Source organism: Phlebotomus argentipes, unplaced genomic scaffold (assembly GCF_947086385.1).
Source record: "Phlebotomus argentipes unplaced genomic scaffold, Phlebotomus argentipes genome assembly contig_10, whole genome shotgun sequence".
In the NCBI taxonomy this organism is placed as follows: Eukaryota; Metazoa; Arthropoda; class Insecta; order Diptera; family Psychodidae; genus Phlebotomus; species Phlebotomus argentipes.
The window spans coordinates 443,986-471,265 of record NW_026776141.1 but is presented as its reverse complement, the minus strand read 5'-3'; the positions used below and the strand labels follow the sequence as shown (position 1 = coordinate 471,265).

The window sequence follows — 27,280 nt, the reverse complement described above, 5'->3', positions numbered from 1 at the left end:
CTGAGAGTTAAAGGCGTTAAAGGCCTTCGAGTAATTGATTCCAGTATAATACCACGAATTCCGAGAGGAAATACAAATGCGCCATTAATTATGATTGGTGAGAAAGGAGCTGATTTTATTAAGCAAGATTGGAAATTTATGTAGTGACATTGCATAGGTAAAAATAGAATAAGCTTTTGGATTTTTCGATAGATGAACTAGTATTATAAAACATTTATTTTTAGTATAGTTCATATAGAATTGTAAACACAATTAATCAATCTCAGACAATCAGTGCAAGTCGTGATAGTTTTTCATCAAACCATGATTATTGCTTTGACTCAATGGAATATTTTTCGCAAATAAATGTAAAGAAAATAAATTATGTTTCCTGAAGACATTCACCCTTAATATATTAACACCGCCATAATACGTGCCCACACAACTTATTTACATAAAACTTTAGTCTTCTTATATACCATCTTCCATTCTGATCCGACAGATTTTTAAAATCATGCAATTTGGCCAGCAAGAACTCAGTTTCACTTCAAACGTCTCATAGTGAACATCGTTAAAAAATTCCTATTGCTTGAACAAACATCCAAGGATCACATTTTTAATAAGAATTATTGTAATATTCAGTAAAAAAAATAATATCAGTATATAATATCGAAAAAAATTGCTTTGAAAACACTGAGAAGAACATGGATAAATTCCCTTCGACGTGTCCGCATCTGAGCACAGGACCTGCGAATCAAATTATTTCGCTCCTTATCAATTACCTCGCATTGTCGCAATGTTCACTCTCGGCGCCAGATACTTGGCCACGAGATTACGGAGAAATTGCTTTGCATAAAGGTGATAATTTATGTACTTATTTAAATTGATGAAGACAATAATTCTGTACGAAGAATAATTATAGGGTTCGAAGAGTACGACTTTATCATTGTTGGCGCAGGATCTGCAGGATCAGTCGTTGCGAATCGCTTAAGTGAGAACCCAAATTGGAAAATACTTCTCCTCGAAGCAGGAGGAGATCCGCCATTTGAATCAATGGTAAGACGCTGGATAAATATAATTAATTAAGGAAAGTGATGTTAATATTACAAAAACCTTTAAACTAGGTTCCAGGACTGCAATCGGGGATGGCCAGGACAGAATACGATTGGATGTTCTCGGTAGAGACAATTAATCGAAGTATTCACTCTGGTTTTTGGCAGAGAGGAAAGATGTTGGGAGGATCGAGTTCACTCAATGTTATGATATATTGTAGAGGAAATGCGGACGATTACGACAATTGGAAGAGGCTCGGAAATCCGACATGGGAATTCGAGAACGTCTTGGAATATTTCAAGAAATCAGAGGAAAATCACGATCCGGAAATCGCTGACGCTTTCGGGGGATTTTATCATTCCAAAGACGGATTAATGTCTGTGGAACTCTTCAGGAGCAATCTGACAATCAACAACGTAATCATTCAAGCAGCCCAAGAATTGGGATACAAATTCATCTTAGACATTAACGCCAATGAACACATCGGATTCACATTCTCGCAAGGAACCATCAGATCAGGAGTCCGAGAAAGTACTGCCGCGGCCTTTTTGCGTCCTGCCATGAATCGTCCCAATTTGCACATCGTCAAACACGCGCACGTCACGAAACTCGAGATTGATAGTCAAGGAGTCGTTTCAGGAGTGTCAATGAAGCTTCGAGGACAAACTGAATTGAAGGCTTTTGCAAGGAAGGAAGTAATCTTAAGTGCCGGAGCCATAAATTCCCCGCAAATTCTCATGTTTTCCGGAATCGGACCTGCTTCTCATCTCCAAGAAATGGAAATTCCAGTAATTCAAAGTCTTCAGGTCGGAAAGAATTTGCAGGATCATCCGTGTATACCATTTTTAGTCAAATTGAATGAATCCAATGCCACAAAATTTAGTCCAATTGATCTGATGAGTAGTTACTCGACGTATTTAACTGAGCAAAGAGGAGATTTCGCTACAGTCGGTAGTTTCGAAACTATTGGTTATGTAAATGTTGATGATCCTCTCTCAAAGTATCCAAATTTCCAATATTATCAACTGTTTGTCCATAAAGGAGATATCGACACTATTTCAGGAGGTTTAAGAGGATTTGGATTTGGTGAAGATGTTATAAATTTTGGTAGGAAAGAAATTCAAACCTCAAATATATTTTTTGTACTGTTGATGCATTTATCACCCGAATCAAAAGGAAAAATTCAACTACGAAGTACTAATCCTGATATAAAACCTGAAATTATTCCCAACTTTTTAGCCGAATCCTCTGATCTTGCATCTTTTATCAATGCAGTTCGATTATATAACAAATTATTATCGACAAAAACATATCGATTGAATGAAGCAACGCTGAGAACGTTTCCAATTCCAGAATGCGATAGGCTAAAATTTAACAGCAATAAATATTGGGAATGTTACTTTCAATATACCGTGCGAACAGTATTCCATCCTGTGGGAACTGTTAAGATGGGTCCCAATTCAGATCCTGACGCTGTTGTTGATCACACACTAAGAGTCAAAGGCGTTAAAGGCTTGCGAGTCATTGACGCAAGCATAATGCCAAGAATTCCCAGGGGCAACACCAATGCGCCAACAATTATGATTGGTGAAAAAGGAGCTGATTTTATAAAGCTAGATTGGAAATTTTGATTAAAGATGGAATTATTTCATGGTTGAATACTATCATTTGAAATTTTCTGTTTTCCTCTTTTGCAACCTATAATTTAATTGTACTTTTTTGATTAATAAAAAAATAATAATTTTCTTCCAATTATTCTTCCTGAATTTACTATATTCTTTCTTATAAGGTTTCTATTGAGCATAAACTCAACAACAACTGGTTTTCTCCACATTTCTTTATTCTATCGCAGCAGAAACTTCATAGCAAACACAATTCATCACAGACAGAAGATGCAAATCGTGTTAGTTTTTCATAATACATACATACCAGAAATGTAGTTTCGTGTTGTTTGGATAATTTTTCCGCGAATAAGGGTTAAAAGAAAAAAAAACTATGTTTTCTTAACACATTCAACCTCAACATATCAACACGCATCGAAATACATATGCATACAAACTTATTTACACCTAATTTTTGGTCTTCTTATGTACCATTTTTTATTCAGATTCAACGGCCGTTTATAAATAAGCAGTCTGAATAAAAAGAACACAGTCACAGTAAAGTCGTGTTATAGTGAACATCGATATCAAATGCTTCTCGTTTAAGCAAACTTTGAAGATACTTTTTCAATCACAATTTTTTTAATATACAACAGCGGAAAACATGAAAACAGCAAACACTGCGTCTAATGTATTTTTCGTGTATATGTAAAGTGCGAAATTAAAAATAATAAGCATATATTGGAAAAGCAAAAGTGCATTAACAATGGTACAATTGACTTCGAGTTGCCCAAACCTGAGCACAGGACCTGCGAATCAATACATCTCTCTCCTCATGAAATACCTTGCATTGTCGCAATGTTCACTTACAGCGCCAGAATCTTGGCCACGAGATTACGGAGAAATTGCTATGCGTAGAGGTGACAATATGTTTAAGTTTACAGTGATAGAAAGTGTATCAATAAGAATTGTAAACACGCAGGTTTCGAGGAGTACGACTTTATTATTGTAGGCGCAGGATCTGCAGGATCAGTCGTCGCGAATCGCCTAAGTGAAAATGAAAACTGGAAAATACTTCTCCTCGAAGCAGGAGGAGATCCGCCCATCGAATCAATGGTAAAAAATTATGAATAAAAAAATTAATTGAAAACAGGAAAGATTGTATATATCTTTCTTTTTTACATCAGGTACCTGGATTTCAATCAGCGCTCGCAAAAACGAAATACGATTGGGAATACTATATAGATCAATCAGAAAATTATAGCATTCTCACAGGTTATTGGGCCAGAGGAAAGATGTTGGGTGGATCGAGTTCAATGAACGGAATGCTTTATGTGAGAGGAAACGAAGACGATTACAATAATTGGGAAGCACTCGGAAATCCAACTTGGGGCTATGCAAACGTCTTGGAATACTTCAAGAAATCTGAGCAAAATCACGATCCGGAAATCGCTGACGCTTTCGGAGGATATTATCACTCAAAGGACGGTTTATTATCAGTCGAACTGTACAAGAATAACGACACGTTTAATCAAGACGTCATTCAATCTGCTCAAGAAATGGGATTCAAATTCATATTAGACATTAACGCAAATGAGCACATTGGATTCACATTCTCGCAAGGAACTCTCAGATCAGGAGTCCGAGAAAGTACTGCCGCGGCCTTTTTGCGTCCTGCCATGAATCGTCCCAATTTGCACATCGTCAAACACGCGCACGTCACGAAACTCGAGATTGATAGTCAAGGAGTCGTTTCAGGAGTGTCAATGAAGCTTCGAGGACAAACTGAATTGAAGGCTTTTGCGAATAAGGAAGTGATCTTAAGTGCCGGAGCGATAAATTCCCCGCAAATTCTCATGTTATCAGGAATCGGACCAGCAAATCATCTCCAAGAAATGGAAATTCCAGTAATTCAAAGTCTTCAAGTCGGAAAGAACTTGCAGGATCATCCTTGTATAGTATTTTTAGTCAGATTTAATGAATCCAACGCAAGATCAGGAACCCAAGTCGATCTGATGAAGAGCTACTCCTTATATTTGACAGAACGTAGAGGAGATTTTGCAACAGTTGGAACTCTCTCAACCATAGGATATGTAAATGTCGATGATCCTCTGTCAAAGTACCCGAATTTTCAATATTATCAAGTATTTTTCCAGAAAGGAGATGTGAACGGAATCACTGGACTTTTGAGACTTTTAGCATATCCTGACAATGTGATACATTTTGGAAAACGGGAAGTTCAAGCGTCAAGTATTATTTTGACAATACCAACTTTTTTAACACAATTATCAAAGGGCGAAATTCTGTTGCGAAGTCCAAATCCAGGGGTAAAACCTCGAATAATTCCCAATTATTTAGCCGAAAAATCAGACCTTCAAACTTTTATAAAAGCTATTCGATTGTATCTCCGAATTTTATCGACAAAAACATTTCAATCAAATGAAGCGAAGCTGAGAACATTTCCAATTCGCGAATGTGATAAATTACAATTCAACAGCGATGAATATTGGGAATGTTATTGTCGCCATACTATTACAACTCTTTACCATCCCGTGGGGACAGCAAAAATGGGTCTCAATTCAGATCCTGACGCTGTTGTTGATCACACACTGAGAGTCAAAGGCGTTAAAGGCTTGCGAGTCATTGACGCAAGCATAATGCCAAGAATTCCCAGAGGAAACACCAATGCGCCAACAATCATGATCGGAGAAAAAGGAGCTGATTTTATCAAGCAAGACTGGAAATCTACTTAAGGAACAAAAAATCTCTTTTTAGGGTTACGAAATAATTTTAAGACGACTAAAAGACTTTTACTTCTTGCGTGCCTGACAGACTTTTTGTTTCAATGGCTTTTGTATGGTATCTAAATGCGTAATAAAGTGAAAGATAACGTCAAATATACAGACTAATCTTGTATTTTTTATATGAATGATGGATATAAACATAAAAAAGTACGAAAATAAAGTCATAAAGCAGACATTTTTCATGCTATATATGACTAGAGAGAATACTATTGTAATTTCAGTTTAACTTTGGTACTAGAAGGCAAAGCATCGTGATAATTTATAGGAAAACGTGAATATTAGAAGATAATTATGGATTGTGTCTGTTCTCCATACACAAACATAAGTACTGGAGCAGTTAGTCAGTACATTTCACTTTTCTTGAATATTCTCACAACCCCGCGTTTTCCCCCGGAATTATGGCCGAAAGACTATGGAGACATTGCAATTGATCAAGGTGAATTCAAAGAAACTTGGCCGTGAATTACATTACAATTATGCGGAATTTTCGCAGGATTTGAGGAATATGACTTCATAATCGTTGGCGCCGGATCTGCTGGTTGTGTTCTTGCTAATCGTCTCAGTGAAAATCCTCAATGGAAAATCCTTCTTGTAGAAGCAGGAGGAGATCCTCCTGTAGAATCATTGGTAAGACTTTGCTTACAATCACAAACAAACCCCTAAGAGACGACTTGATTTTACAGATACCAAGATTTGTTACAACTTTAGTGGAAAGTGATTATGACTGGAAGTATTATATTGAACCATCTGAAAAATACAGCAAACTATCGGGTTTATGGCCAAGAGGAAAGATGTTGGGAGGATCGAGTTCGATGAATGCAATGATGTACGTCAGAGGAATTGAGAATGACTATAATCACTGGGAAGAGCTTGGAAATCCATCATGGGGATGGAAGAATGTGCTGCAATACTTCAAGAAGTCTGAACGCAATCAAAATCCTGAGATTGCTGATGCTTTCGGAGGATATTATCACTCCAAAAGTGGATTATTAAACGTTGAACACTTCAACAGTAACGAACCTATCAATTCTTATCTGATCCAAGCAGCCAAAGAACTGGGATATGAATATGTACCAGACATGAATGCAGATAAGCGCATTGGAATAACTACTGGTCAAGGCACTGTTAAGGCAGGAGTGCGCGACAGCACAGCTGCTGCATTCTTACGTCCGGCAAAGAATCGACCAAACCTACACGTTGTTAAACACGCTCAAGTGCTAGGCCTGGAAATTAATCACAAAGCTGAAGTTTCAGGAGTACAAATGAATCTCAGAGGACAAAAAGTGTTAAAGGCTTTTGCGAAGAAGGAAGTGATCTTAAGTGCCGGAGCGATAAATTCCCCGCAAATTCTAATGTTATCAGGAATCGGACCTGCTGCTCATCTTCGACAATTTGAAATTCCAGTAATTCGACATCTTCAAGTCGGAAAGAACTTGCAAGATCATCCTTTCGTACCTCTTATTTTCAAATTTGATGAATCAACAGCAATTCCAGTAACAATGACTCAAACTCTTCAGGGTTTCTTGCAATATTTTACGGAGCATACTGGTCCGTTTTCCAACGTTGGATCTATGGAAACATGGGCTTACGTTAATGTTCAAGATCCTATTGTAACTCAACCTGATATTCAATACCATCACTTATATTTTCAAAGGGGACAACTTGACGATATTGCTTCAGCGCTTAACTTCTTGGGATATCAAGATTCTGTTGTGCAAACAGTGTCATCGGAAATTCTAGATTCAAACATTCTTATTACAAGTGTTAATCTCTTAACAGAAAAATCACGAGGAGAAATTTTGCTTCGCAGCGCTAATGCAACTGAACATCCTCGTATTGTTGCAAATTATTTATCCGAAACTGTTGATATTGTAACATTCATAAAAGGCATTCGTAAATATTTAGAACTTCTGGAAACGCCCACATTTAAAAGCCACGATGTTAAATTGTTTACTTTACCAATTCCAGAGTGCGATTATTTAGTATTTGATAGTGATCCTTACTGGGAGTGTTATTGTCGTTACATGACCACAACCCTTTATCATCCAGTGGGAACTGTTAAGATGGGCCCCGATTCAGATCCAAACGCTGTTGTTGATCACACACTAAGAGTCAAAGGCGTTAAAGGCTTGCGAGTCATTGACGCAAGCATAATGCCAAGAATTCCCAGAGGCAACACCAATGCGCCAACAATCATGATCGGAGAAAAAGGAGCTGACTTTGTGAAACGCTCTTGGGGTTACACCGGTCAATGAGAATAAATAAATATTCAGAAGAAGATAAAAATTGCATAATATATTCAACGAATTAAATATACAAGTTTTCAGCATGTCTAGTCTAATGAATGGAAGATATATTCCGTCTCGAGAGTGAAAGATAAATATCTATAAATTATACATATATGTAGACAAGTATATATAATGTACTTACAGAAATTCTTATAGACTTCTGCGTCAAAATATGAGTGTAATATATTCGAAAATGCATTATTATCCAGAAAATAAACGGTGGTGGAATAAAACCAACTAATTTTCTCACAAGATTTTTATAAACTTTTATGTTCATATGTTTTCATTGCATAGAGAAATTCGGAAAATATTCGTCTGTGGTTGTGAAGTTTTAAAGAAAAGTAACATGAAATTCTGAAAACCTGTTCAATACTCACGAACAGGTTCCTAAATATGCTAAATCAAATTCTTTCTGCACATTCAGAGGAGAGTTTGGAAAATTTTTAGTCATATTTCTACATTCAGACCACAAACATGGATTGTTTTTCTTCGCCGTGCATGGGTCAAAGTACTGGAGCGGTGAATCAATACATTTCGCTTCTCTTCAATTATCTCGCCATTTCACAATGTTCTCTTTCGTCTCCGGAAACGTGGCCCAGAGATTATGGAGATATTGCGATTAGAAAGGGTAAGAATTGCCGATGAAAATCAAAATTGTGGAATTAATGGAGTTTTCAAATAGGTTTTGAGGAATATGACTTCATTATCGTCGGCGCCGGATCTGCTGGTTGTGTTCTTGCTAATCGTCTCAGTGAAAATCCACAATGGAAAATCCTCCTTTTGGAAGCAGGAGGAGATCCTCCGATTGAGTCAGCTGTGAGGTTTTATACAAAATATTAAAATATGGACAAGTAATCAAAATACTTGCACTTTTGCAGATAATTGGACTATCAGTGTCTCTGACGAAGACACAATATGATTGGGAGTATTATACGGAACTACCGCAGAAACCAGGATTTACTAGAGTAAATTTTGGCTATTGGCCAAGAGGAAAGATGTTGGGAGGATCGAGTTCAATGAACGGAATGCTTTATGTGAGGGGAAACGAAGACGACTACGATAACTGGGAAGCACTCGGAAATCCAACTTGGGGATTCGCAAACGTCTTGGAATACTTCAAGAAATCCGAGCAAAATCACAATCCGGAAATCGCTGATGCCTTCGGTGGATATTATCACTCAAAGGACGGTTTATTGTCCGTCGAACTGTACAAGGATAACGACACATTTAATCAAGACTTCATTGAATCAGCACAAGAAATGGGATTCAAATTCATTTTAGACATTCACGCAAATGAACATATTGGATTCACATTCTCGCAAGGAACCATCAGATCAGGAGTCCGAGAAAGTACTGCCGCGGCTTTCTTGCGTCCTGCCATGAATCGTCCTAATTTGCACATCGTTAAATACGCGCACGTCACGAAACTCGAGATTGATAATAGAGGAAAAGTTTCAGGAGTGTCAATGGTACTCCGAGGAAAGAAAAAACTGAAGGCTTTTGCAAGGAAGGAAGTGATCTTAAGTGCCGGAGCCATTAATTCGCCACAAATTCTAATGCTTTCTGGGATCGGACCTGCTTCTCATCTTCAAGAAATGGGAATTCCAGTCATTCAAAGTCTTCAAGTTGGAAAGAACTTGCAAGATCATACCATAGTGCCGTTAGTAGTGAAGCTCGATGAATCCACGGCAACTTCTCTTAATAGTGCTGAAGCGCTGGAAAGTTTTGCTGAGTATTTAATGCGTCACACAGGAACTTTGGCCACAACAGGAACGATTCAAACAATTGGATATGTCAATGTTCATGATCCTTTGTCCAGATTTCCTGATTTTCAATTCTATCAACTGTTATTCCACAAAGGTCAACAAGACATTCTTTTTTCCTTCATTTTTCAATATTTGGGTTTTACTCAAGAAATATCAAGAATTATTGCTGATGAAGCAAAGACATCAAATGTCCTTATAATGTCTCCATCGATGTTGAAAGAAAAATCACGGGGTGAAATTCTATTGCGAAGTGCCGAACCGACAGAGAAACCAAGAATTTTTGCTAACTACTTTTCTGAAGACTCTGACGTGAAGGCTTTTGTTAAAGCAATTCGTTTGTATCTCAAATTTCTAAAGACAAACACATTTAAAAGCCACGAAGCTGAACTTTTCATCCTTCCACTTCCCGAATGCGATTTACTGACATTTGACAGTGACGAATATTGGGAATGTTATTGTCGTGTCATAGTAACGACAGTTTTTCACCCAGTTGGGACAGTGAAAATGGGTCCTGATTCAGATCCTGACGCCGTTGTCGATCACAAACTAAGAGTCAAAGGCATTAAAGGTTTGAGAGTTATTGACGCGAGTGTAATGCCAAGAATTCCTAGTGCAAATACAAATGCGCCAACAATTATGATCGGAGAAAAAGGTGCAGATTTCATCAAAGAAGATTGGTAATGTTGAAGTGAAAAAAAATTTACTAAAATTATTTATTCAATAAAGATATTTTAGTCTCTTGAAGGCACTTATTATACGTGGTCATAAGCATATTGTTGAGAAATTTAACATAGTAAGAACGTTGATTCATCACTGCATCATCTTATTCATGTTTATGGTTACTTTCTTATGCTTTTAATATATGCGGCAATTCGGAAATTATTGATCTATGGTTGTGGCGTTTTAAAGAAAAGGATAATAAAATTCTGGAAACCTGTTCAACATTCGCGAACTGGTTCCTAAATATGCTAAATCAAATTCTTTTTGCACATTCAGAGGAGAGTTTGGAAAATGTTTAGTAATATTTCAGCTTTCAGAGCATAAACATCTTTGAAATTTCACTTCTGGAAATTTTCTGAATTTAATACAAATGGATTGTTTTTCTTCGCCGTGCATGGGTCAAAGTACTGGAGCGGTGAATCAATACATTTCGCTTCTCTTCAATTATCTCGCCATTTCACAATGTTCTCTTTCGTCTCCGGAAACGTGGCCCAGAGATTATGGAGATATTGCGATTAGAAAGGGTAAGAATTGCCGATGAAAATCAAAATTGTCGAATTAATGGAGTTTTCAAATAGGTTTTGAGGAATATGACTTCATAATCGTTGGCGCCGGATCGGCTGGTTGTGTTCTTGCTAATCGTCTCAGTGAAAATCCTCAATGGAAAATCCTCCTTTTGGAAGCAGGAGGAGATCCTCCGATCGAGTCAGCTGTGAGGTTTTATACAAATATGATTTCTAGACAAATTATCTAAATACTTGCACTTTTGCAGATACCCGGACTAACGTTGACTTTGACGAAGACTCAATATGACTGGGAGTATTATGCGGAACTACCCGAGAAACCGGACTTCGATAGTATAAATATTGGTTTTTGGGCCCGAGGAAAGATGTTGGGTGGATCGAGTTCAATGAACGGAATGCTTTACGTAAGAGGAAACGAAGACGACTACGATAACTGGGAAGCACTCGGGAATCCAACTTGGGGATTCGCAAACGTCTTGGAATACTTCAAGAAATCCGAGCAAAATCACGATCCGGAAATCGCCGATGCCTTCGGAGGATATTATCACTCGAAGGACGGCTTACTATCAGTCGAACTGTACAAGGATAACGACACATTTAATCAAGACTTCATTGAATCAGCACAAGAAATGGGATTCAAATTCATTTTAGACATTCACGCAAATGAACATATTGGATTCACATTCTCGCAAGGAACCATCAGATCAGGAGTCCGAGAAAGCACGGCGAAGGCTTTCTTAGTTCCTGTCATGAATCGTCCCAATTTGCACATCGTCAAATACGCGCACGTCACGAAACTCGAGATTGATAGTCAAGGAGTCGTTTCAGGAGTGTCAATGAAGCTTCGAGGACAAACTGAATTTAAGGCTTTTGCAAGGAAGGAAGTGATCTTAAGTGCCGGAGCCATAAATTCCCCGCAAATTCTAATGCTTTCTGGGATCGGACCTGCTTCTCATCTCCAAGAAATGGGAATTCCAGTGATCAGAAATGTTCAAACTGGAAAGAACTTGCAAGATCATCCGATAGTGCCGTTAGTAGTGAAGCTCGATCAATCCACGGCAACTCCTGTGAATCCTGCAGGAATTCTGGAAAGTTTTGCTGAGTATTTAATGCGTCACACAGGAACTTTGGCCACAGTAGGAACGATTCAAACAATTGGATATGTCAATGTTCATGATCCTTTGTCCAGATTTCCTGATTTTCAATTCTATCAACTGTTATTTCACAAAGGTCAACAAGACGGTCTGTTTCTCTTCATTGCTAAACAGTTGGGTTATACTCAAGAAATATCAAGAATTATTGCTGATGAAGCCAAAACCTCAAATGTTCTAATTATGGCACCAGCGATGTTGAGAGAAAAGTCACGGGGTGAAATTCTGCTGCGAAGTGCCGAACCGACAGAGAAACCAAGAATATTTGCGAACTTCTTATCTGAGTATTCTGATGTGGAGGCTTTTGTTAAAGCAATTCGTTTGTATCTCAAATTTCTAAAGACAAACACATTTAAAAGCCACGAAGCTGAACTTTTCATCATTCCAATTCCCGAATGCGATTTACTGACATTTGACAGTGACGAATATTGGGAATGTTATTGTCGTGTCACAGTAACGACAGTCTTTCACCCAGTTGGGACAGTAAAGATGGGTCCTGACTCTGATCCTGACGCTGTTATTGATTACAAATTGAGAGTCAAAGGCGTTAAAGGTTTGAGAGTCATTGACGCGAGTGTAATGCCAAGAATTCCTAGTGGAAATACAAATGCTCCGACAATCATGGTTGCGGAAAAAGGTGCAGATTTCATTAAAGAAGATTGGTGAAATTGAATTTGTCCAATAAAGATATTTTTAGCTCTCGAAGGCTCTTATTATACGTAGTCATTAGCATATTCTACACAAGTTGTTCATAGTAAGAATGTTGATTCAACACTGCATCTCACACATATATATGAGTCTATGATAACCCGATAAACCAGTTTCAATGTTAAATCGACTAACCGGCCGGTGAAATTTCTCCCGTGGTGATATAAAGTGAAAGTCAGTTCTTCTGAGGCATCCAGAAGTGCAAGATAACTCGTGTGGAGCATCAAAGTACAACAAAATAGAATTAAAATAATCCCTAGAATAAATATTAGTGGCTTTCAAGTAATCACGGGTGCATCTTCTTTATTGTTGTCTGAATTTTATCTTAACTTTCTGTGTCATTCTGCAAATAATCATTCCACTTTGTGCGCCACATCTTGACTCTATTTGCATTCCAACTTCGCACACTTCACAGCGAGTTGAGTTCTAGGACCGCAAGATTCTCAGGTAAGCGCAATTAAGTAGAACTTTAAGCTACAATGTTTTTTTCCTTCGGGCGCAACAAAAAAATCCTCTGATAAGGAGATTTTTTTTGAGAATTATTCCAAATATGTACTCTCCTCAAGTGTGTCCCGTGCCAATCGGCTCTCTCCACCACACACTGATAAGATAGTACAATGAGTAGAAATTCACACGATATCCGACGGAGTCAGTCACTGTGGAAAGTGCTGTCGAGTTATTCGGATTGATTTCTTGGTTTGGTCGCAAATTGAAAATAAAATTCAGTGAACAGTTCTTGGTGAGTGTCTTTTGACATTTTCTCTACGTTTTAGCAAAGAAATGGAAAAAACCGCAGTTAATCAAGAGAGAGTTGTGTGGTATTTCTGTGAGAAAATTAGCGATTCGCAATGAAAAGTAATTTAATAATACTGCGACTTTCAATCCATTGAACAGAGAGTGGATGAAACTCGTTTCGGTGACCATAAGTCATTGAGAAAATCATAAGGTCACAAACACGAAATGATGAGTTAAATAACAATGTTTTTTTGCAACAATGTCTTTAATATTAGTTAAATGTTTGACAAGATCAAAACTTCTCCTGACCCTAAAAGACTCACGAAATGTTAAACATCATTTTTCACACACCTTTAAACATCAACCAATTGACGCCTGAAGATGTTTTGCCCTCGATAACAACAAATCCAATCAATCAAGATTATACAACCGATGGAAAAAGAAATGAGAACATTGGGAAATTTTGGTCAGAAGCAATTTTCCACTCCGACGTGGACCAATAAAAGCGCAATGTTTATTTATCTGAGTGAAAAGTCTACGGTATATTTATGGCCCAGACGATAAGACAGCTTACTGAAATCCCATTTGACCTTATCATTTCGTATATTTGGGTAGGTTACACATCATCACAACGCCTGACGTGTACTCAGCGATTCGCGATAACCCGACAATGTTGTCGGGTAGAAAGAAATATATTATAAGGGTGAAATTAAATTGGCATTAACTCCTCAATTAACAGATTAGCCGGCTCGTGGGTTTATCTCATTAGTGGCAGCGATGGAGACTTATACATTGCCATGCGCCGCCCAAAGCGTGGGACCGGCAAATCAACTGATTGGCCTCCTAATCAACACTCTGCTCGCCTCGCAATGCGCCCTGTCGCCGCCGGAAATGTGGCCAAAGGACTACGGACCGACAGCACTGGAGAAAGGTCAATAGAGAAGCCTCTAGAATGCAGCGTGGAGAGAAAATTAAATTGATTTTCAATTGTCTGCATAGGTTTTGAGGAGTATGACTTCATCGTTGTCGGCGCAGGATCTGCAGGATCAGTTGTTGCTAATCGCCTGAGTGAGAATCCCAACTGGAAAGTCCTTCTCCTCGAGGCAGGAGGAGATCCACCCATAGAATCTGAGGTAAGATCTGATCTAACACACTCTTTTTTTCCAAATTACTCATCCCATTAACATTCCTTTGGCTATCAAAATTACCAAATTATGCTTTAACCGCTTGTGCTAATATCCTTTTTGCAAAAAAAAATTGGTCTTCACTCCTTTTTGCATGTTTTTTTCTCTCTTTCTTTTTTTCTGGTGGCTTTGCGCGCAAAACATAAAACAAACACACACAAAAAAGATGCCTTGCATGCAATTCACACTGCAAAACACGGTGCATGATTGGAACTTTAGGACGACACCGTCCAAGAAGTCCAGCTTGAGCCATCCGAATGGCATTCTGTGGTCACGCGGGAAATTCCTCGGTGGCACAAGTGGGTTGAATCACATGCTTCATCTGCGCGGAAACAGTCGTGATTACGATCGATGGGAATTGGATCGCAATACCGGATGGGGATGGAATTCGGTGTTGCCGTACTTCAAGAAGTCTGAAGACATGATAAATGAACAATTGCCCAATACAATCGCTGCCACGAATCACGGACGTGGCGGTCCACTGAAGATTGGCACTTTCCGCAGCAGTGATCCAATGCGAGATGTCCTTCAGATGGCTGCCATTGAACAGGGTCACAGGATAATTCCGGATATTTATGGTGATGAATATCTGGGATTCGGCAGTGCATCCGCGACTTTCGATAATGGCACACGGTGCAGTTCCGCGAGAGGATATCTCGTCCCGGCGCGAGATCGACCAAATCTGCACGTTATCAAAAATGCACACGTGACGAAAGTACGAATTGATCCTTTAATAGTCACGGCAACAGGTGTTTATGTAACATTCAACAAGATGACTGAAATGGCAGTTAGCGCTAGGAAAGAGGTGATCTTGACAGCAGGAGTCATCAATACTCCACAAATCCTTATGCTTTCCGGCATTGGACCTCAAAAATACATGAAGAAACTCAGCATTCCAATGGTGACAGATTTGCCTGTCGGAAGAAGTCTTCAAGATCAAGTTGCTGTGCCATTATTCATGAAAATTCCAAAGATGGGCGGAACAGGAGGACCTCCTGTAGAAACTCCAATCCCAAATGTGCCTCAACCACCGAAGGAAGTGCCGATATGTCCTCATGGAGTGCAACAAGAAAAGAAAGCAGTTGATTTCACACCCGAAGAAATTGAAGCATATTATCACTATTTGACTAAAAGAAACATTTCCGACAATTTCGTCCTTGATTTCGTAGGATTCTTCAACACAGTGAACATCACAGATCGCTTTCCAGACATTCAATTCCAATACAATCTCTTTAAGATGGGAGATAAAGCAATATTCCCGAAGTTTTTGGAAACAATGGGCTATGAAGACACAATTAATTCCGTCTTGGAGTCTGCCATTGATCAAGGAGACATCCTTATAGCGTGGATCATTCATCTTCAGCCCAAATCAATGGGAAAACTCAAAATGCAAACAGCCAATCCACTCGATCCACTCATGATCAATCACAAATACCTCGAGAAGCGCGAAGATGTGGACACTTTAGTTCGTGGCATTGAAATGCAGAAGAAATTCCTCCTGACAAATGCATTCTTGCAAAATCAAGTGGCGGAGCTGCAAATTCCCATTCTAACGTGCGGAATTAACGACGGCACGAAGAGATACTGGGATTGTTACTGTCGACAAATGGTCACCACGATGTACAACAGCGTTGGAACGGCCAAGATGGGTCCGGACACCGATCGAAATGCCGTCGTCGATCCTCGACTCAATGTCCGAGGTGTTAAGGGTCTCAGAGTGGCTGATGCCAGCATTATGCCGAGTCTCCCAAGCGGCAGCACAAATGCTCCAACTGTAATGATTGCTGAGAAAGCATCGGATCTTATTAAGGAAGACTGGATTGCTCGCGAATCTCTGGCCAATCGCCAAGAACTGTAGAATCTCGCTGGGAAGTTGCATGATTTTACGCTAAATCTCACTTATAATTTACTAACGGATGTGGTTAATATTTGGGCAATAATAAAACCAAAGTATTATATTAACGGGATATTTTGTAGTCCTTAAGAATTTCTAATCAAGCGAGTCATGATGGTACAATTAATATCTTAGAATCTCAATCCCAAAAAGTTCTAATTCAATCCCCAAAAGCCCCATTTATGTTGCATGTGATTCTTAACTTCAAGCCTAACTCACTTTTCTAAGATTTAAGAGACTTTAAAAATCTACATAATTGCTTCATTGTCTCTTCTAGATCCCCAACCTCTTTTTCTCCATGCAACATTCGCCCTACGATTGGGATTTCCGCGCCGAAAAGTCCGATAAAGCCAGCAAGTCTATTAAGAATGGTAGTTTCTGGCCTCGTGGAAGAATGTTGGGTGGCTCAAGTTCAATCAATGCCATGGTGTACATCCGGGGCAATCGTCGGGATTATGATCAGTGGGAACAGAACGGAAATACTGGCTGGGGATGGAAAAATGTGCTGGAGTATTTTAAGAAATCCGAAGCCAATAAGGATGATCTTATTGCCGAGAGTGAAGAAGGCAAATTCCACGCCAGAGATGGTCCGCTGAAGGTTGAATTGTTCAGCAGTACCGAACCATTGAAGTTCATCATCACAGGAGCAGCAGAAGAATTGGGATATGAATTCCTCAGCGATGTCAATGGCGAAGAACATCTCGGATTTGCCTTCATCCAGGGCACAGTTAACGACGGAAAGCGCTTCAGTACAGCTAAGGCTTTCCTCAACCCCGCCAAGAATCGTCCAAACCTGCACATTGCCAAGTGGTCTCATGTGATTGACTTGCAAATGGATGATAAACTGCAAGTGACCGGAGTGAAGGTGAATGTCAATGGAACGAAAGAACTCATTGCAAAGGCCAAGAAGGAAGTGATTTTGTCTGCTGGAGCAATCAACACGCCCCAAATTCTGATGCTGTCGGGAATTGGACCGGAGAAACACTTGCAGCAAATGAAGATTCCAGTGAAGAAGAATCTCGAGGTCGGTAGAAATTTGCAAGATCACCCAATTGTGCCGATGTTCTTCAAATTCCACAAATCGGATGCCCTTCAAATCAGTCGCGAAGAGATTAATGACGCCATGTACATGTTCTTGGTGCACAAAATTGGATTCCTCACCAATCACGGAACAATTGACACAATGGGTTTCGTCAATACGAAGAATGACAGTGTCTTCCCGGATATTCAGTATCATCATTTCTCCTTCAAGAAACTCGCGCCCGAATTGCTCTTCACGCTGAGCACAATTGGCTTTGAAACACAAATCGTTGAGACAGTGATGAAGGAGAACAAAGATCAGGACATCATTATGGTTATGGTGACTCTTCTTAATCCAGTATCGAGAGGGAAAATTGATTTGAGAAGCAATGAACCTGAGCACAAACCCAAGATTTACTCTGGCTATCTTGAGGAGAAGGAAGATGTTGATACGTTCATCAGAGGCATCAAAATCTACCACGATCAATTTGTTCCCACGGAAGCTTTCAAGGCAAACGAAGGAGATTACGTCAAATTGCCCATTCCAGAGTGTGATAAACTCGAATTCGCCTCTGAGCAATATTGGGAATGCTACACTAGGAACATGGTCACAACACTCTACCATCCGGCAGGGACTGCCAAGATGGGCCCTGACACAGACAAGGACGCTGTCGTGGATCCCCAACTCAAGGTGAAAGGCGTAAAGGGATTGAGAGTCGTTGATGCCAGCATTATGCCCGAAATTGTGTCCGGCAACACAAATGCTCCCACAATTATGATTGGCGAGAAAGCAGCTGACATGATTAAGGAGGATTGGCAGGATAATAAGCACGAAGAGCTGTAAAATGAAGTGGAGTTTGTTTTGTAAACTTTCAAATAAATATTTTTCAACACTTTCTTCGATAAATTCACACAACTTTGCAATTGCTTTTCATCCCAAAAAAAAATCATCTCATCGTCACAAAGTCAAGTGTTGTTTCCCGTTTTGCTTTTCCTCCGCTAAGAAGTAATATTTCTCCTCCTCAGATCCCAAATATGCCACTAGCTTTGTTCAGAACAAGAGTAGATTGGCAATATTACACGGAGAAATCCAACACTGGATTGGGCTACAAAAATAGTCACTATTGGCCAAGAGGTAAGCTTTTGGGTGGTTCAGGATCCATCAATGCCAATCTCTACATTCGCGGCAACAAAAGGGACTACGACACGTGGGAGGAATTGGGCAATGTTGGGTGGAATTGGCAAGATGTCATTAGATATTTTAAGCGATCTGAAGACAACAAAATCGAGCATCTCTTCGAGTTGACCGGCAGTCAATATCACGCCAAAGGCGGTCCCATGAAGATAGATTATTTCTATTCCGTGGAAATGATGAAAATCGCCGTGGAAGAGGGCGCTTTCGAGTTGGGAGAAGTCGAGCACATGGACATCAATGCTGATCAACACATTGGCTGGGCAAATGTCTTCGGCAATCTGGACAATGGCCGAAGATGCAGTCCAGCGAAGGGTTTCCTCATCCAAGCGGCAAATCGAACAAATCTGCACATCGTGAAAAATGCTCACGTGACGAAAGTCAATGTGAATGAGAAGAATGAAGTGGAAGGAGTGGAATTGAGTCTGAAGGATAAGAAATTCAATGTCAAATCCACAAAGGAAACAATTGTATCAGCAGGAACTGTTAACACTCCGCAATTGTTGATGCTTTCCGGAATCGGTCCAAAGGCGCATCTTGACGAAATGAAAATCCCAGTGAAAAAGGATTTGGCTGTTGGTAAGAATCTTCAAGATCACTTCGCCATTCCCATTTACATTGGCTTCCACAAGAACAGAAATGCCACAACGACGATTCAGGACATGTCTGACATGGTTTATTCCTATGTGATGCACAACAAAGGCTCACTTTCCGGCGTTGGAATGCTCAATCTCGTTGGATTCTACAACACTCTCAACAATTCTTTACCATATCCTGATATTCAATTCCACACACTCTACTTCCGTCGCATTGCACCACAAATGAAAGGATATCTGAAGGCAATGCAGTTTGCGCCTGAGGTTGAGAAATATATGGAGAAAGCTCATGAGAAATACGACATTCTCTGCCTCATGGTGACACTGCTGAAGCAAGATGTTCCGGGAAAGATTGAACTCAGAAGCACCGATCCATTCGATCACCCCAAAATCTTCCCCAACTACATGGCCGGCAAGAGTGAGTTGGAAACGGCAATTCGCGGAATAAGACGCATTCAAGAGTACATGAAAACAGAATCTTACAAAATGCACGATCCTGATTTGTTCAAGATCGATCTGAAGAATTGTGAGCTCCTGGATTTCGACAGTGACGAATATTGGGAGTGTTACATTAGACACATGGGAACTACCATTTACCACCCCGTCGGCACGTCCAAGATGGGTCCCGACACCGACAAGGACGCTGTTGTCAGTGACGAATTGAAGGTGAAGGGTGTGAAAGGACTCCGTGTCGTTGATGCCAGCATAATGCCGGTGATCATCAGTGCAAATACTAACGCTGCAGCCGTGATGATTGGCGAAAAGGGAGCAGACATGATTAAGAACGAATGGAAGAAGTTTGATAAGAAAGATGAAGATGAGGTGAGTAAGGACAGCAAAGATGACAAAGTCGGCGAAGAACTGTAAAAGGAAAAATTTTGCTTCAAAAATGATCGTGAAATAAATCATAATTCCTTTGAAATAATTTTTTTACATTGACTACTCGAGAATTAAACGTGAATATGTAAGTATTTCAATGAGAAAATAACTCTAATAGGAAACTAATTCTTTATACCGACAATAATCAGCTCTGTAACATTATAAAATCCAATGAGTTTATGGAAATAAAGTGATTTATTATGCAGGAATCTATTTTTATCACACTTCTCAAAAAAGCATTTCTATTTATCACCCTTTTCAGAGAGAGAATAAAAGAAGGAAAAAAAAAACATTCGACAGAAAAGCCGGATTTCTGAACAGAAACTCATGTGTTAGTCTCATGATCTCTGTTTATGTTGCATACAAAAGAGAGAAAACGTGACTTGATGGTTTGTGAGTGTTGAGATGAGAAGGTTTTCCAATGCTAATCAAGAGTGAAACTCAACACTAAGTATTTTGCAAATAATGAAAGTGTATCAATATGAGAAATTGAGCGTCTATTGTTGACTCTAAATTTGAATATCAGGAATTTTTAGTGCTTCAGACGCCTAAATATGCTTCTATTCTGTGAATTAATAATTTCATTGCGTTCTATCCAAGTCAAGAATATTGTCTAATTATCTTTTGAAAGGCAACTGGTGATTTTCACACCACCGAATTTGCAACATTTCGATAACACAATTCATATCAATCATCAAACCAACACCATAAATTGTCGTGTGTGAAGCACAGCGAGATATTGAATACAAATACTCATAGAAATATCTGCAAGTTTAAAATTATACTTCCTGATAAGGTTCACATTATGTACAAATACTTACTAAACTATGTAACGAAACTTGGCATAAATTATCTAATTGAATTTGTGAATAATTGCAAGATTCTTCCCAAGCAACTGCCGCCGACATTTTTCTGAACTAATCAGCAGTATAATTTCCTTAATATCTGGGATTAATTCGACGAAGTACACACGATAAGATTGTAAAAATCATTGTAGTTTTTATTTCTGTATGCGAGAAGCACAAATTGACTCCTGACTTTTCTCAGTGTCAGTAGTCAAAGAGATTCAGAGTAGAACGGTTGACTTTTCTCCAAGTCTCTCTCCATCCAAATTTAATTTCCAAGGTTACAAGTAAAAAAAAGTAGAATAGAAATAACACTATTCCGGTTGGTTTCTTTGAGAAAAAAAAACAGCACAGAAAATTGTAAATATTGACAAACAGTTTCACAGTCAAATAAGCATGTATTGTTCATACAGAAAATAATTGTTTCGGACTTTCCAGTTCTTGTCTATTTTCGCTGAGTGAAACAAATCACACATACTCGTGTACATTCAACACGTTCAATTCGCAGATTGGCCGTGACGTATGGATCCCCTCGTTGTGCCATGTGCCACCCACAGTGCGGGACCGGCAAATCAACTTATCGCCCTTCTTATCAACACTCTCCTCACTTCTCAATGTGCTCTTTCACCTCCAGAAATGTGGCCTCAAGATTACGGACCGACTATTTTGGAAAAAGGTGAATTTTGTGAGTATTTTCTTATGCAGAAATTACTCTATTTCTTTCTTTCCTTCTTCCAGGCATTGAAGAATATGACTTTATAATTATTGGAGCAGGATCAGCTGGTTCTGTCGTGGCAAATCGCTTGAGTGAAAATCCAGAGTGGAAAATTCTGCTTCTAGAAGCAGGAATTGATCCTCCTGTTGAGTCTGAAGTCAGTAATAATTTCAAACTGTCCATTAAAATGTCATTAAAACATTCAAAATTCTCTTCTCAGATTCCTGGGACATTCTTTTTCCTCCAACAATCCAACTTTGATTGGAATTATCGAGCAGATCCGAGCAGAAAAGCCAGCAAAGCAATTCCAATGGGTAGTTTCTGGCCTCGAGGAAGAATGTTGGGTGGATCGAGTGGCATCAATGCCATGATTTACATGCGAGGCAATCGTCGGGATTATGATCAATGGGAAGCACAAGGAAATCCCGGTTGGGGATGGAGAGACGTCCTCAAGTACTTCAAGAAGTCCGAAGCGAATCAAAATGATGACATCGCCAGTGCCGATGGTGGGAAATTTCACGGAACAGATGGACCGATGAATGTTGAATTATTCCCAGACGGTGATCCACTGAAGCAAGTGTTTATAGAGGCTGGCGAGGATTTGGGCTACAAACATGTAAAGGATTTCACTGGTGAGGAGCACATTGGCTTCGGTCAGGTGCAAGGAACCATCCAAAGAGGCAGAAGAGTCAGTACAGCCAAGGCATTCCTCATACCTGCCAAGGATCGTCCGAATCTTCACATTGTTAAAAATGCTTACGCTCTGAATTTAGAATTCGACGATAAAGGCGATGTGAGTGGAGTTAGATGGAATTTAGCTGCTCAGGAAATTCTTGTCGCCAAAGCCAAGAAAGAAGTGATTTTGTCAGCAGGAACAATAAATACTCCCCAAATCCTGATGCTGTCGGGAATTGGTCCGAAGTACCATTTGCAAAATAATCAAGTTCCTGTCGTGAAAGACTTGCCCGTTGGCCATAATCTGCAAGATCACGTCATTGTGCCACTCTTCTTTAAGTTCCACAAATCGAGTGCCGCCGAGAAGACAAGAGAAGCTGTCGCTGAGGCCGTTTATATGTATCTTATTCACAACATTGGCGCTCTCTCCAGTCATGGCACAATTGACACTGTTGGCTTTGTCAACACGAAGAACGACAGTGTCTTCCCCGATATTCAATACCACCATTTCTCCTTCAAGAAGAAGGCAGCAGAAGTCAGATTCGCCTTCGATAGCATGGGATATGATCATTCTATCATCGAGACACTGCACAATGCTAGTCAAAAAGCTGAACTCATATCAGTCTTCACAGTCCTTCTCAATCCCAAGTCAAGAGGAAGTGTCGATCTAAGAGGACCCGAACCAGAATATCAACCCAGAATTAATGCCAACTATCTCGATGCTCAAGAAGATGTCGATACACTTGTGCGCGGTGTGAAAACGTACTTGAAAATGCTGGACACGCCAACCTTCAAGAACAACGAGGCGAAATTGGTGAAAATTCCTCTGCGTGAATGTAATAAAGAGAAACGTGGCAGCGATAATTATTGGGAATGTTACGTTCGACACATGAGTACAACTCTCTATCATCCTGTCGGGACGACCAAGATGGGACCAGACTCTGATCCAGACGCTGTTGTGGATTCCAGATTGAGAGTGAAAGGAGTCAAAGGATTACGGGTAATTGACGCTAGTATTATGCCGAACATTATTTCTGGCAATACAAACGCTCCGACAATCATGATTGGTGAAAAAGGAGCAGACTTGATTAAGGAAGACTGGTTAAAGGGAGCAAAACATGAAGAATTGTAAAGACAATATTTGATAATTGTCACAAACTTATCAAAATAAATATCTTTTGAGTGCAAAAACAGAGAAGAACATTTCATTTAGCCAAAACAAACACTTTATCTGTAAACGAAATAAAAGAGTCTTACAATATCTCAATAGTCTCAATACCTCTTGAAAAATCTTTCATCTATTTCTGTAGTATTTATTATCTTTATTTTTGTAGTGTGTAAATTGAACCAATAAATCAACATCACACGAAAATACAAAACAAAGCATAAACTTGTCTACTCATCCTTATTTTGCATGATAATACATTTTATCATATCAACTTCAAGTGAAATCTAAAGTGTCACTCATGCAATGTGCGATATAATTGAAATTTTTCAAAAAGATTGCATTTATAATTTTATTTAAGTAATAAAGCAGAGTACAAACAAATTTTATTTACCTACTTTAAATATTCTGCAGATAATAAATATCATAAATTAGGATCATTACATAAGAATGAAAGCTCATCAGAAGTTCACCTTCTGTCACGGCATTATCTCTCGCAATAGGGAGAGAGCGAGACCAGTTAATGAGCCTAAACGAGTTTAACTATTATACAATATTAAAGAAAGATTGATGTTTAGCGGAATGTATGTACATAGGATTGTAGAATTGCAAAATCATACTTTTGCAGAGAGCCAAAATTAGAGCATTTTGCTACCTTATCAGTCATTCTTAATACCCATCGTTTTTATTTTAGCTTCCACAGGTTAATAAAGTAAAATTCAAAGTTTAATCTGTCAATCACTAATTCAAAGCTGATAAGATAAAAAGCAAATATAGATGAAACATTGCCCTTTGGATATGTATAAGTAATACATTATTTTTAACAGTTGAATGGCCAAAGACAATTAAATAATCATAATCATTTCTACAATTGTTTCTGACCTCAAGAATATTCATAAAATGCTTTTGAAGCAATCACTAAATAATTTTTTACAAGACATATTAAAATATGAAAGCAGGAAATAAACGATATATTTTCTCAAAGTAATTTCAGTAGAAAATTAACACACCATTTAGAAAAAATCCCTAAGTTCCACCCTCGCTTTGTCAAGGGCTCTTATAGCGCCTCTTGAGATGTCGATCAGCAATATCTGTAGTATTCCACTTCTGCAGTGCGTAAGTGAATTGTGCCAATAAAAGAATATATAAAATAAAGTACGAAATTCGCTACTCATCTTCATTTCACATGATAAAAGCAATATCATATCAGTCCCAAATGAACTCTAAAATGTCATTCACGAAATTTGTGATGATATAATATTACTCTAAACGATACTGTGTTAAAAATACTATTTTCCTGATAAGGCAAAGCTCAACAGCAGAGCTTTACTTGGGACGCAAAATACGGACATAAATTTTATTTACCTACTGCAAATACATTGCAGATAATGCAGACTATAAATTACACACACCGCAAGTAAAACTGAAAGATCACTGAATTTTGTTCTATCACAGAATTATCTCTTTCGAGTACAAGAGATAAGATTTTCGAGAATTCGCTTATGTGCAGCTTATAAACCATGTTCGCCTATTTATTAAGCGCCAGTCGAGAAGGAGTTTTGTTGCGGAAAAGTTCTCTAATATCAAATTGACCTATTCAAAGTCATTTCCAAGGTCAAAGTGTGAAAAGTAAGTGAAGAAAATAAGGAGAATTGTGAAGAATGGATCCGCTTACGTTGCCTTGCGCTGCCCAAAGCGCCGGGCCTGTTAATCAACTTCTTGGTCTCCTCATCAATACTCTTGTCTCAGCGCAATGCGCAATTTCATCCCCGGAAATGTGGCCAAAGGATTACGGACCGTCAGTGCTTGAGAAAGGTACTTTTTAAAGACACTTCAATAAATTCCGTGCAGACTGCGAATATCAATTCTCCAACAGGCTTTGAAGAATACGACTTCATTGTCGTTGGCTCAGGATCAGCCGGCGCTGTTGTGGCCAGTCGACTGAGCGAGAATCCTGACTGGAAAGTGTTGCTTCTAGAGGCTGGCGGAGATCCTCCAGTGGAAGTTGAAGTGAGTTTCTCTGTTACATAATATATTTTCCGTCTGACATTAATTGTTGATTCATTTCCTAGATACCAGCGACATTTTACTACTTGCAAGATTCTGATTACGATTGGAGATACAGAACTGAATATGACAGCAAAGCCAGTAAATCAATTGCTGGCGGAAGTTTCTGGCCTCGCGGAAAAATCCTCGGTGGCACGAGTTCCATCAACGCCATGAATTACATCAGAGGCAATCGCAGAGATTACGATCGGTGGGAGAGTTTCGGCAACACTGGCTGGGGATGGAAGGATGTTCTCTATTATTTCAAGAAATCCGAGGGCAACGAGAATCCTGAAGTTGCTGACGCGCATGGTGGCAAATTCCACAATAAAAACGGACCACTGAAAGTCTCCTGGTTCGCAAATACCGAACCACTTAAATTGATATTCCCTGATGCTGCCAAAGACTTGGGATACAAATACCTCAAAGACTTCAATGGCGAAGAGCATCTCGGTTTCGGAATCGCTCAAGGATCTGCCAGTGGAGGCGTGAGAATGAGCACAGCAAGAGCCTTCCTGATTCCTGCCAAGGATCGTCCGAACTTGCACGTGGTTAAAAATGCTCTTGCTCTGAATGTTGAGTTTGATGGCAAAACTGCCACTGGAGTTAAGGTTAATGTGAACGGGAAGAAGACTCTCGTTGCTAAAGCCAGAAAAGAAATTGTAATCTCTGGTGGCGCTATAAATACTCCTCAAATGCTCATGCTTTCCGGCATTGGACCCAAGAACCACCTTAAAGAACACAATATTCCTCTGGTGAAAGACTTGCCAGTCGGTCAAAACCTACAAGATCACGTCATTGTACCGCTCTTCTTCCAATTCCACAAATCAAGTGCTGTTGCGAGGACTCCTGAAGCCGCTGGGGAAGTGCTGTACAAATATCTGATGCACAGAACTGGGCCTCTAGGAAGCATCGGAACATCAGACAGCATGGGCTTTGTGAACACTAAGAATGACAGTGTCTTCCCAGACATCCAATATCATCACTTCTCTTTCAACAAAAAGGCTCCAGAACTCGTGTACGCTTTCGGTGCTTTCGGCTACGATCACACCATCGCGAGGACTGTCAAGGATTTCAGTCAGGAAGGCGATGTTGGCGCAGTTTTAATCACTCTACTTAACCAGAAGTCCAAAGGATTCATCGAACTGAAAGACTCGCGACCTGAAATCTATCCGAAGATCTTCGCCAACTATCTGGACGATCAGGACGACGTTGACACGCTGATTCGGGGCGTGAGGACGTACATGAAGTTCCTCGGCACGGATACGTTCAAGAGGCACGAAGGACACTACATAAGACTTCCCTTGTCCGACTGCGATCGGCTGGAGTACGACAGCGACGAGTACTGGGAGTGCTACACCAGACACATGGCCACGACTCTCTACCATCCCGTGGGAACGGCCAAGATGGGCCCCGAGTCGGACAAGGAGGCCGTCGTGGATCCGCGGCTGAAGGTGAAGGGCGTGAAAGGACTGAGAGTCGTCGACGCCAGCATCATGCCTGACATCGTGTCGGGAAATACAAATGCGCCAGTGATCATGATTGGGGAGAAAGGCGCGGATCTTATCAAGGAGGATTGGAAGTATGACACCAAAAGGCACGAAGAACTGTGAGCACTTTGCCACCTTATCGAACTTGGTTAATTCCCCCCATTTATGCTTCAGCTTCCACAGGCTAATAAAGTATATAAAAATTTCAATGTTTTGCCTTTCAATCACTCAGGCATAGACGATAAGATAA

At 39.6% G+C, this 27,280-nt stretch overlaps 7 protein-coding genes across 9 annotated transcripts; all 7 read left to right on the top strand.

The window, feature by feature from the left end:
- The first annotated feature begins 683 nt into the window (after nucleotides 1-683).
- On the top strand, nucleotides 684-2,663 carry LOC132255617 (glucose dehydrogenase [FAD, quinone]-like). The gene is made up of 3 exons (XM_059751756.1): nucleotides 684-837; nucleotides 902-1,035; nucleotides 1,104-2,663. The coding sequence occupies exons 1-3, from the start codon at nucleotides 684-686 to the stop codon at nucleotides 2,661-2,663; spliced, it is 1,848 nt and encodes a 615-aa protein (XP_059607739.1).
- Nucleotides 2,664-3,399: 736 nt separating this feature from the next.
- LOC132255525 (glucose dehydrogenase [FAD, quinone]-like) lies at nucleotides 3,400-5,386 on the top strand. Its single transcript, XM_059751640.1, has 4 exons — nucleotides 3,400-3,547; nucleotides 3,616-3,749; nucleotides 3,821-4,586; nucleotides 5,217-5,386. The coding sequence occupies exons 1-4, from the start codon at nucleotides 3,400-3,402 to the stop codon at nucleotides 5,384-5,386; spliced, it is 1,218 nt and encodes a 405-aa protein (XP_059607623.1).
- Nucleotides 5,387-5,728: 342 nt separating this feature from the next.
- Nucleotides 5,729-7,177, top strand: LOC132255441 (glucose dehydrogenase [FAD, quinone]-like). The gene is made up of 4 exons (XM_059751520.1): nucleotides 5,729-5,873; nucleotides 5,931-6,081; nucleotides 6,141-7,047; nucleotides 7,160-7,177. Exons 1-4 carry the CDS (start codon nucleotides 5,729-5,731, stop codon nucleotides 7,175-7,177), a joined length of 1,221 nt encoding a protein of 406 aa, XP_059607503.1.
- Nucleotides 7,178-12,856: 5,679 nt separating this feature from the next.
- LOC132256254 (glucose dehydrogenase [FAD, quinone]-like) lies at nucleotides 12,857-18,330 on the top strand. Of its 3 annotated transcripts, none has more exons than XM_059753775.1 (4): nucleotides 12,857-13,041; nucleotides 14,069-14,260; nucleotides 14,329-14,462; nucleotides 14,680-16,701. In XM_059753775.1, the coding sequence occupies exons 2-4, from the start codon at nucleotides 14,107-14,109 to the stop codon at nucleotides 16,369-16,371; spliced, it is 1,980 nt and encodes a 659-aa protein (XP_059609758.1). In that variant the 5' UTR covers nucleotides 12,857-13,041; nucleotides 14,069-14,106; the 3' UTR covers nucleotides 16,372-16,701. The 3 variants fall into 3 exon arrangements, with proteins under 3 accessions (XP_059609758.1, XP_059610580.1, XP_059608960.1); XM_059754597.1 differs by lacking the exon at nucleotides 12,857-13,041 and adding an exon at nucleotides 13,250-13,333 and having other exon boundaries at nucleotides 16,685-18,330; XM_059752977.1 differs by lacking the exon at nucleotides 12,857-13,041 and adding an exon at nucleotides 13,250-13,333.
- Nucleotides 18,331-18,462: 132 nt separating this feature from the next.
- LOC132255359 (glucose dehydrogenase [FAD, quinone]-like) lies at nucleotides 18,463-20,082 on the top strand. The gene has a single exon (XM_059751394.1). The coding sequence runs from the start codon at nucleotides 18,463-18,465 to the stop codon at nucleotides 20,080-20,082; it is 1,620 nt and encodes a 539-aa protein (XP_059607377.1).
- A 1,373-nt stretch (nucleotides 20,083-21,455) lies between these two features.
- LOC132266100 (glucose dehydrogenase [FAD, quinone]-like) lies at nucleotides 21,456-23,543 on the top strand. Its single transcript, XM_059766977.1, has 3 exons — nucleotides 21,456-21,615; nucleotides 21,678-21,811; nucleotides 21,875-23,543. The coding sequence occupies exons 1-3, from the start codon at nucleotides 21,462-21,464 to the stop codon at nucleotides 23,459-23,461; spliced, it is 1,875 nt and encodes a 624-aa protein (XP_059622960.1). The 5' UTR covers nucleotides 21,456-21,461; the 3' UTR covers nucleotides 23,462-23,543.
- A 1,457-nt stretch (nucleotides 23,544-25,000) lies between these two features.
- Nucleotides 25,001-27,239, top strand: LOC132265292 (glucose dehydrogenase [FAD, quinone]-like). The gene is made up of 3 exons (XM_059766272.1): nucleotides 25,001-25,309; nucleotides 25,371-25,504; nucleotides 25,567-27,239. The coding sequence occupies exons 1-3, from the start codon at nucleotides 25,156-25,158 to the stop codon at nucleotides 27,151-27,153; spliced, it is 1,875 nt and encodes a 624-aa protein (XP_059622255.1). The 5' UTR covers nucleotides 25,001-25,155; the 3' UTR covers nucleotides 27,154-27,239.
- The last annotated feature ends 41 nt before the right edge of the window (nucleotides 27,240-27,280 follow it).

Coding starts and splice junctions, on each gene's coding strand:
- LOC132255617 (XM_059751756.1), top strand. CDS start 684: ATGGATAAATTCCCTTCGACGTGTCCGCATCTGAGCACAGGACCTGCG. Junction 838..901: donor AGAAATTGCTTTGCATAAAG/GTGATAATTTAT, acceptor GAATAATTATAG/GGTTCGAAGAGTACGACTTT. Junction 1,036..1,103: donor ATCCGCCATTTGAATCAATG/GTAAGACGCTGG, acceptor CCTTTAAACTAG/GTTCCAGGACTGCAATCGGG.
- LOC132255525 (XM_059751640.1), top strand. CDS start 3,400: ATGGTACAATTGACTTCGAGTTGCCCAAACCTGAGCACAGGACCTGCG. Junction 3,750..3,820: donor ATCCGCCCATCGAATCAATG/GTAAAAAATTAT, acceptor TTTTTACATCAG/GTACCTGGATTTCAATCAGC. Junction 4,587..5,216: donor GAACTTGCAGGATCATCCTT/GTATAGTATTTT, acceptor GTCTCAATTCAG/ATCCTGACGCTGTTGTTGAT.
- LOC132255441 (XM_059751520.1), top strand. CDS start 5,729: ATGGATTGTGTCTGTTCTCCATACACAAACATAAGTACTGGAGCAGTT. Junction 5,874..5,930: donor AGACATTGCAATTGATCAAG/GTGAATTCAAAG, acceptor GAATTTTCGCAG/GATTTGAGGAATATGACTTC. Junction 6,082..6,140: donor TTGGTAAGACTTTGCTTACA/ATCACAAACAAA, acceptor ATTTGTTACAAC/TTTAGTGGAAAGTGATTATG.
- LOC132256254 (XM_059753775.1), top strand. CDS start 14,107: ATGGAGACTTATACATTGCCATGCGCCGCCCAAAGCGTGGGACCGGCA. Junction 14,261..14,328: donor ACCGACAGCACTGGAGAAAG/GTCAATAGAGAA, acceptor TTGTCTGCATAG/GTTTTGAGGAGTATGACTTC. Junction 14,463..14,679: donor ATCCACCCATAGAATCTGAG/GTAAGATCTGAT, acceptor CACACAAAAAAG/ATGCCTTGCATGCAATTCAC.
- LOC132255359 (XM_059751394.1), top strand. CDS start 18,463: ATGCCACTAGCTTTGTTCAGAACAAGAGTAGATTGGCAATATTACACG.
- LOC132266100 (XM_059766977.1), top strand. CDS start 21,462: ATGGATCCCCTCGTTGTGCCATGTGCCACCCACAGTGCGGGACCGGCA. Junction 21,616..21,677: donor ACCGACTATTTTGGAAAAAG/GTGAATTTTGTG, acceptor TCCTTCTTCCAG/GCATTGAAGAATATGACTTT. Junction 21,812..21,874: donor ATCCTCCTGTTGAGTCTGAA/GTCAGTAATAAT, acceptor TTCTCTTCTCAG/ATTCCTGGGACATTCTTTTT.
- LOC132265292 (XM_059766272.1), top strand. CDS start 25,156: ATGGATCCGCTTACGTTGCCTTGCGCTGCCCAAAGCGCCGGGCCTGTT. Junction 25,310..25,370: donor ACCGTCAGTGCTTGAGAAAG/GTACTTTTTAAA, acceptor ATTCTCCAACAG/GCTTTGAAGAATACGACTTC. Junction 25,505..25,566: donor ATCCTCCAGTGGAAGTTGAA/GTGAGTTTCTCT, acceptor TTCATTTCCTAG/ATACCAGCGACATTTTACTA.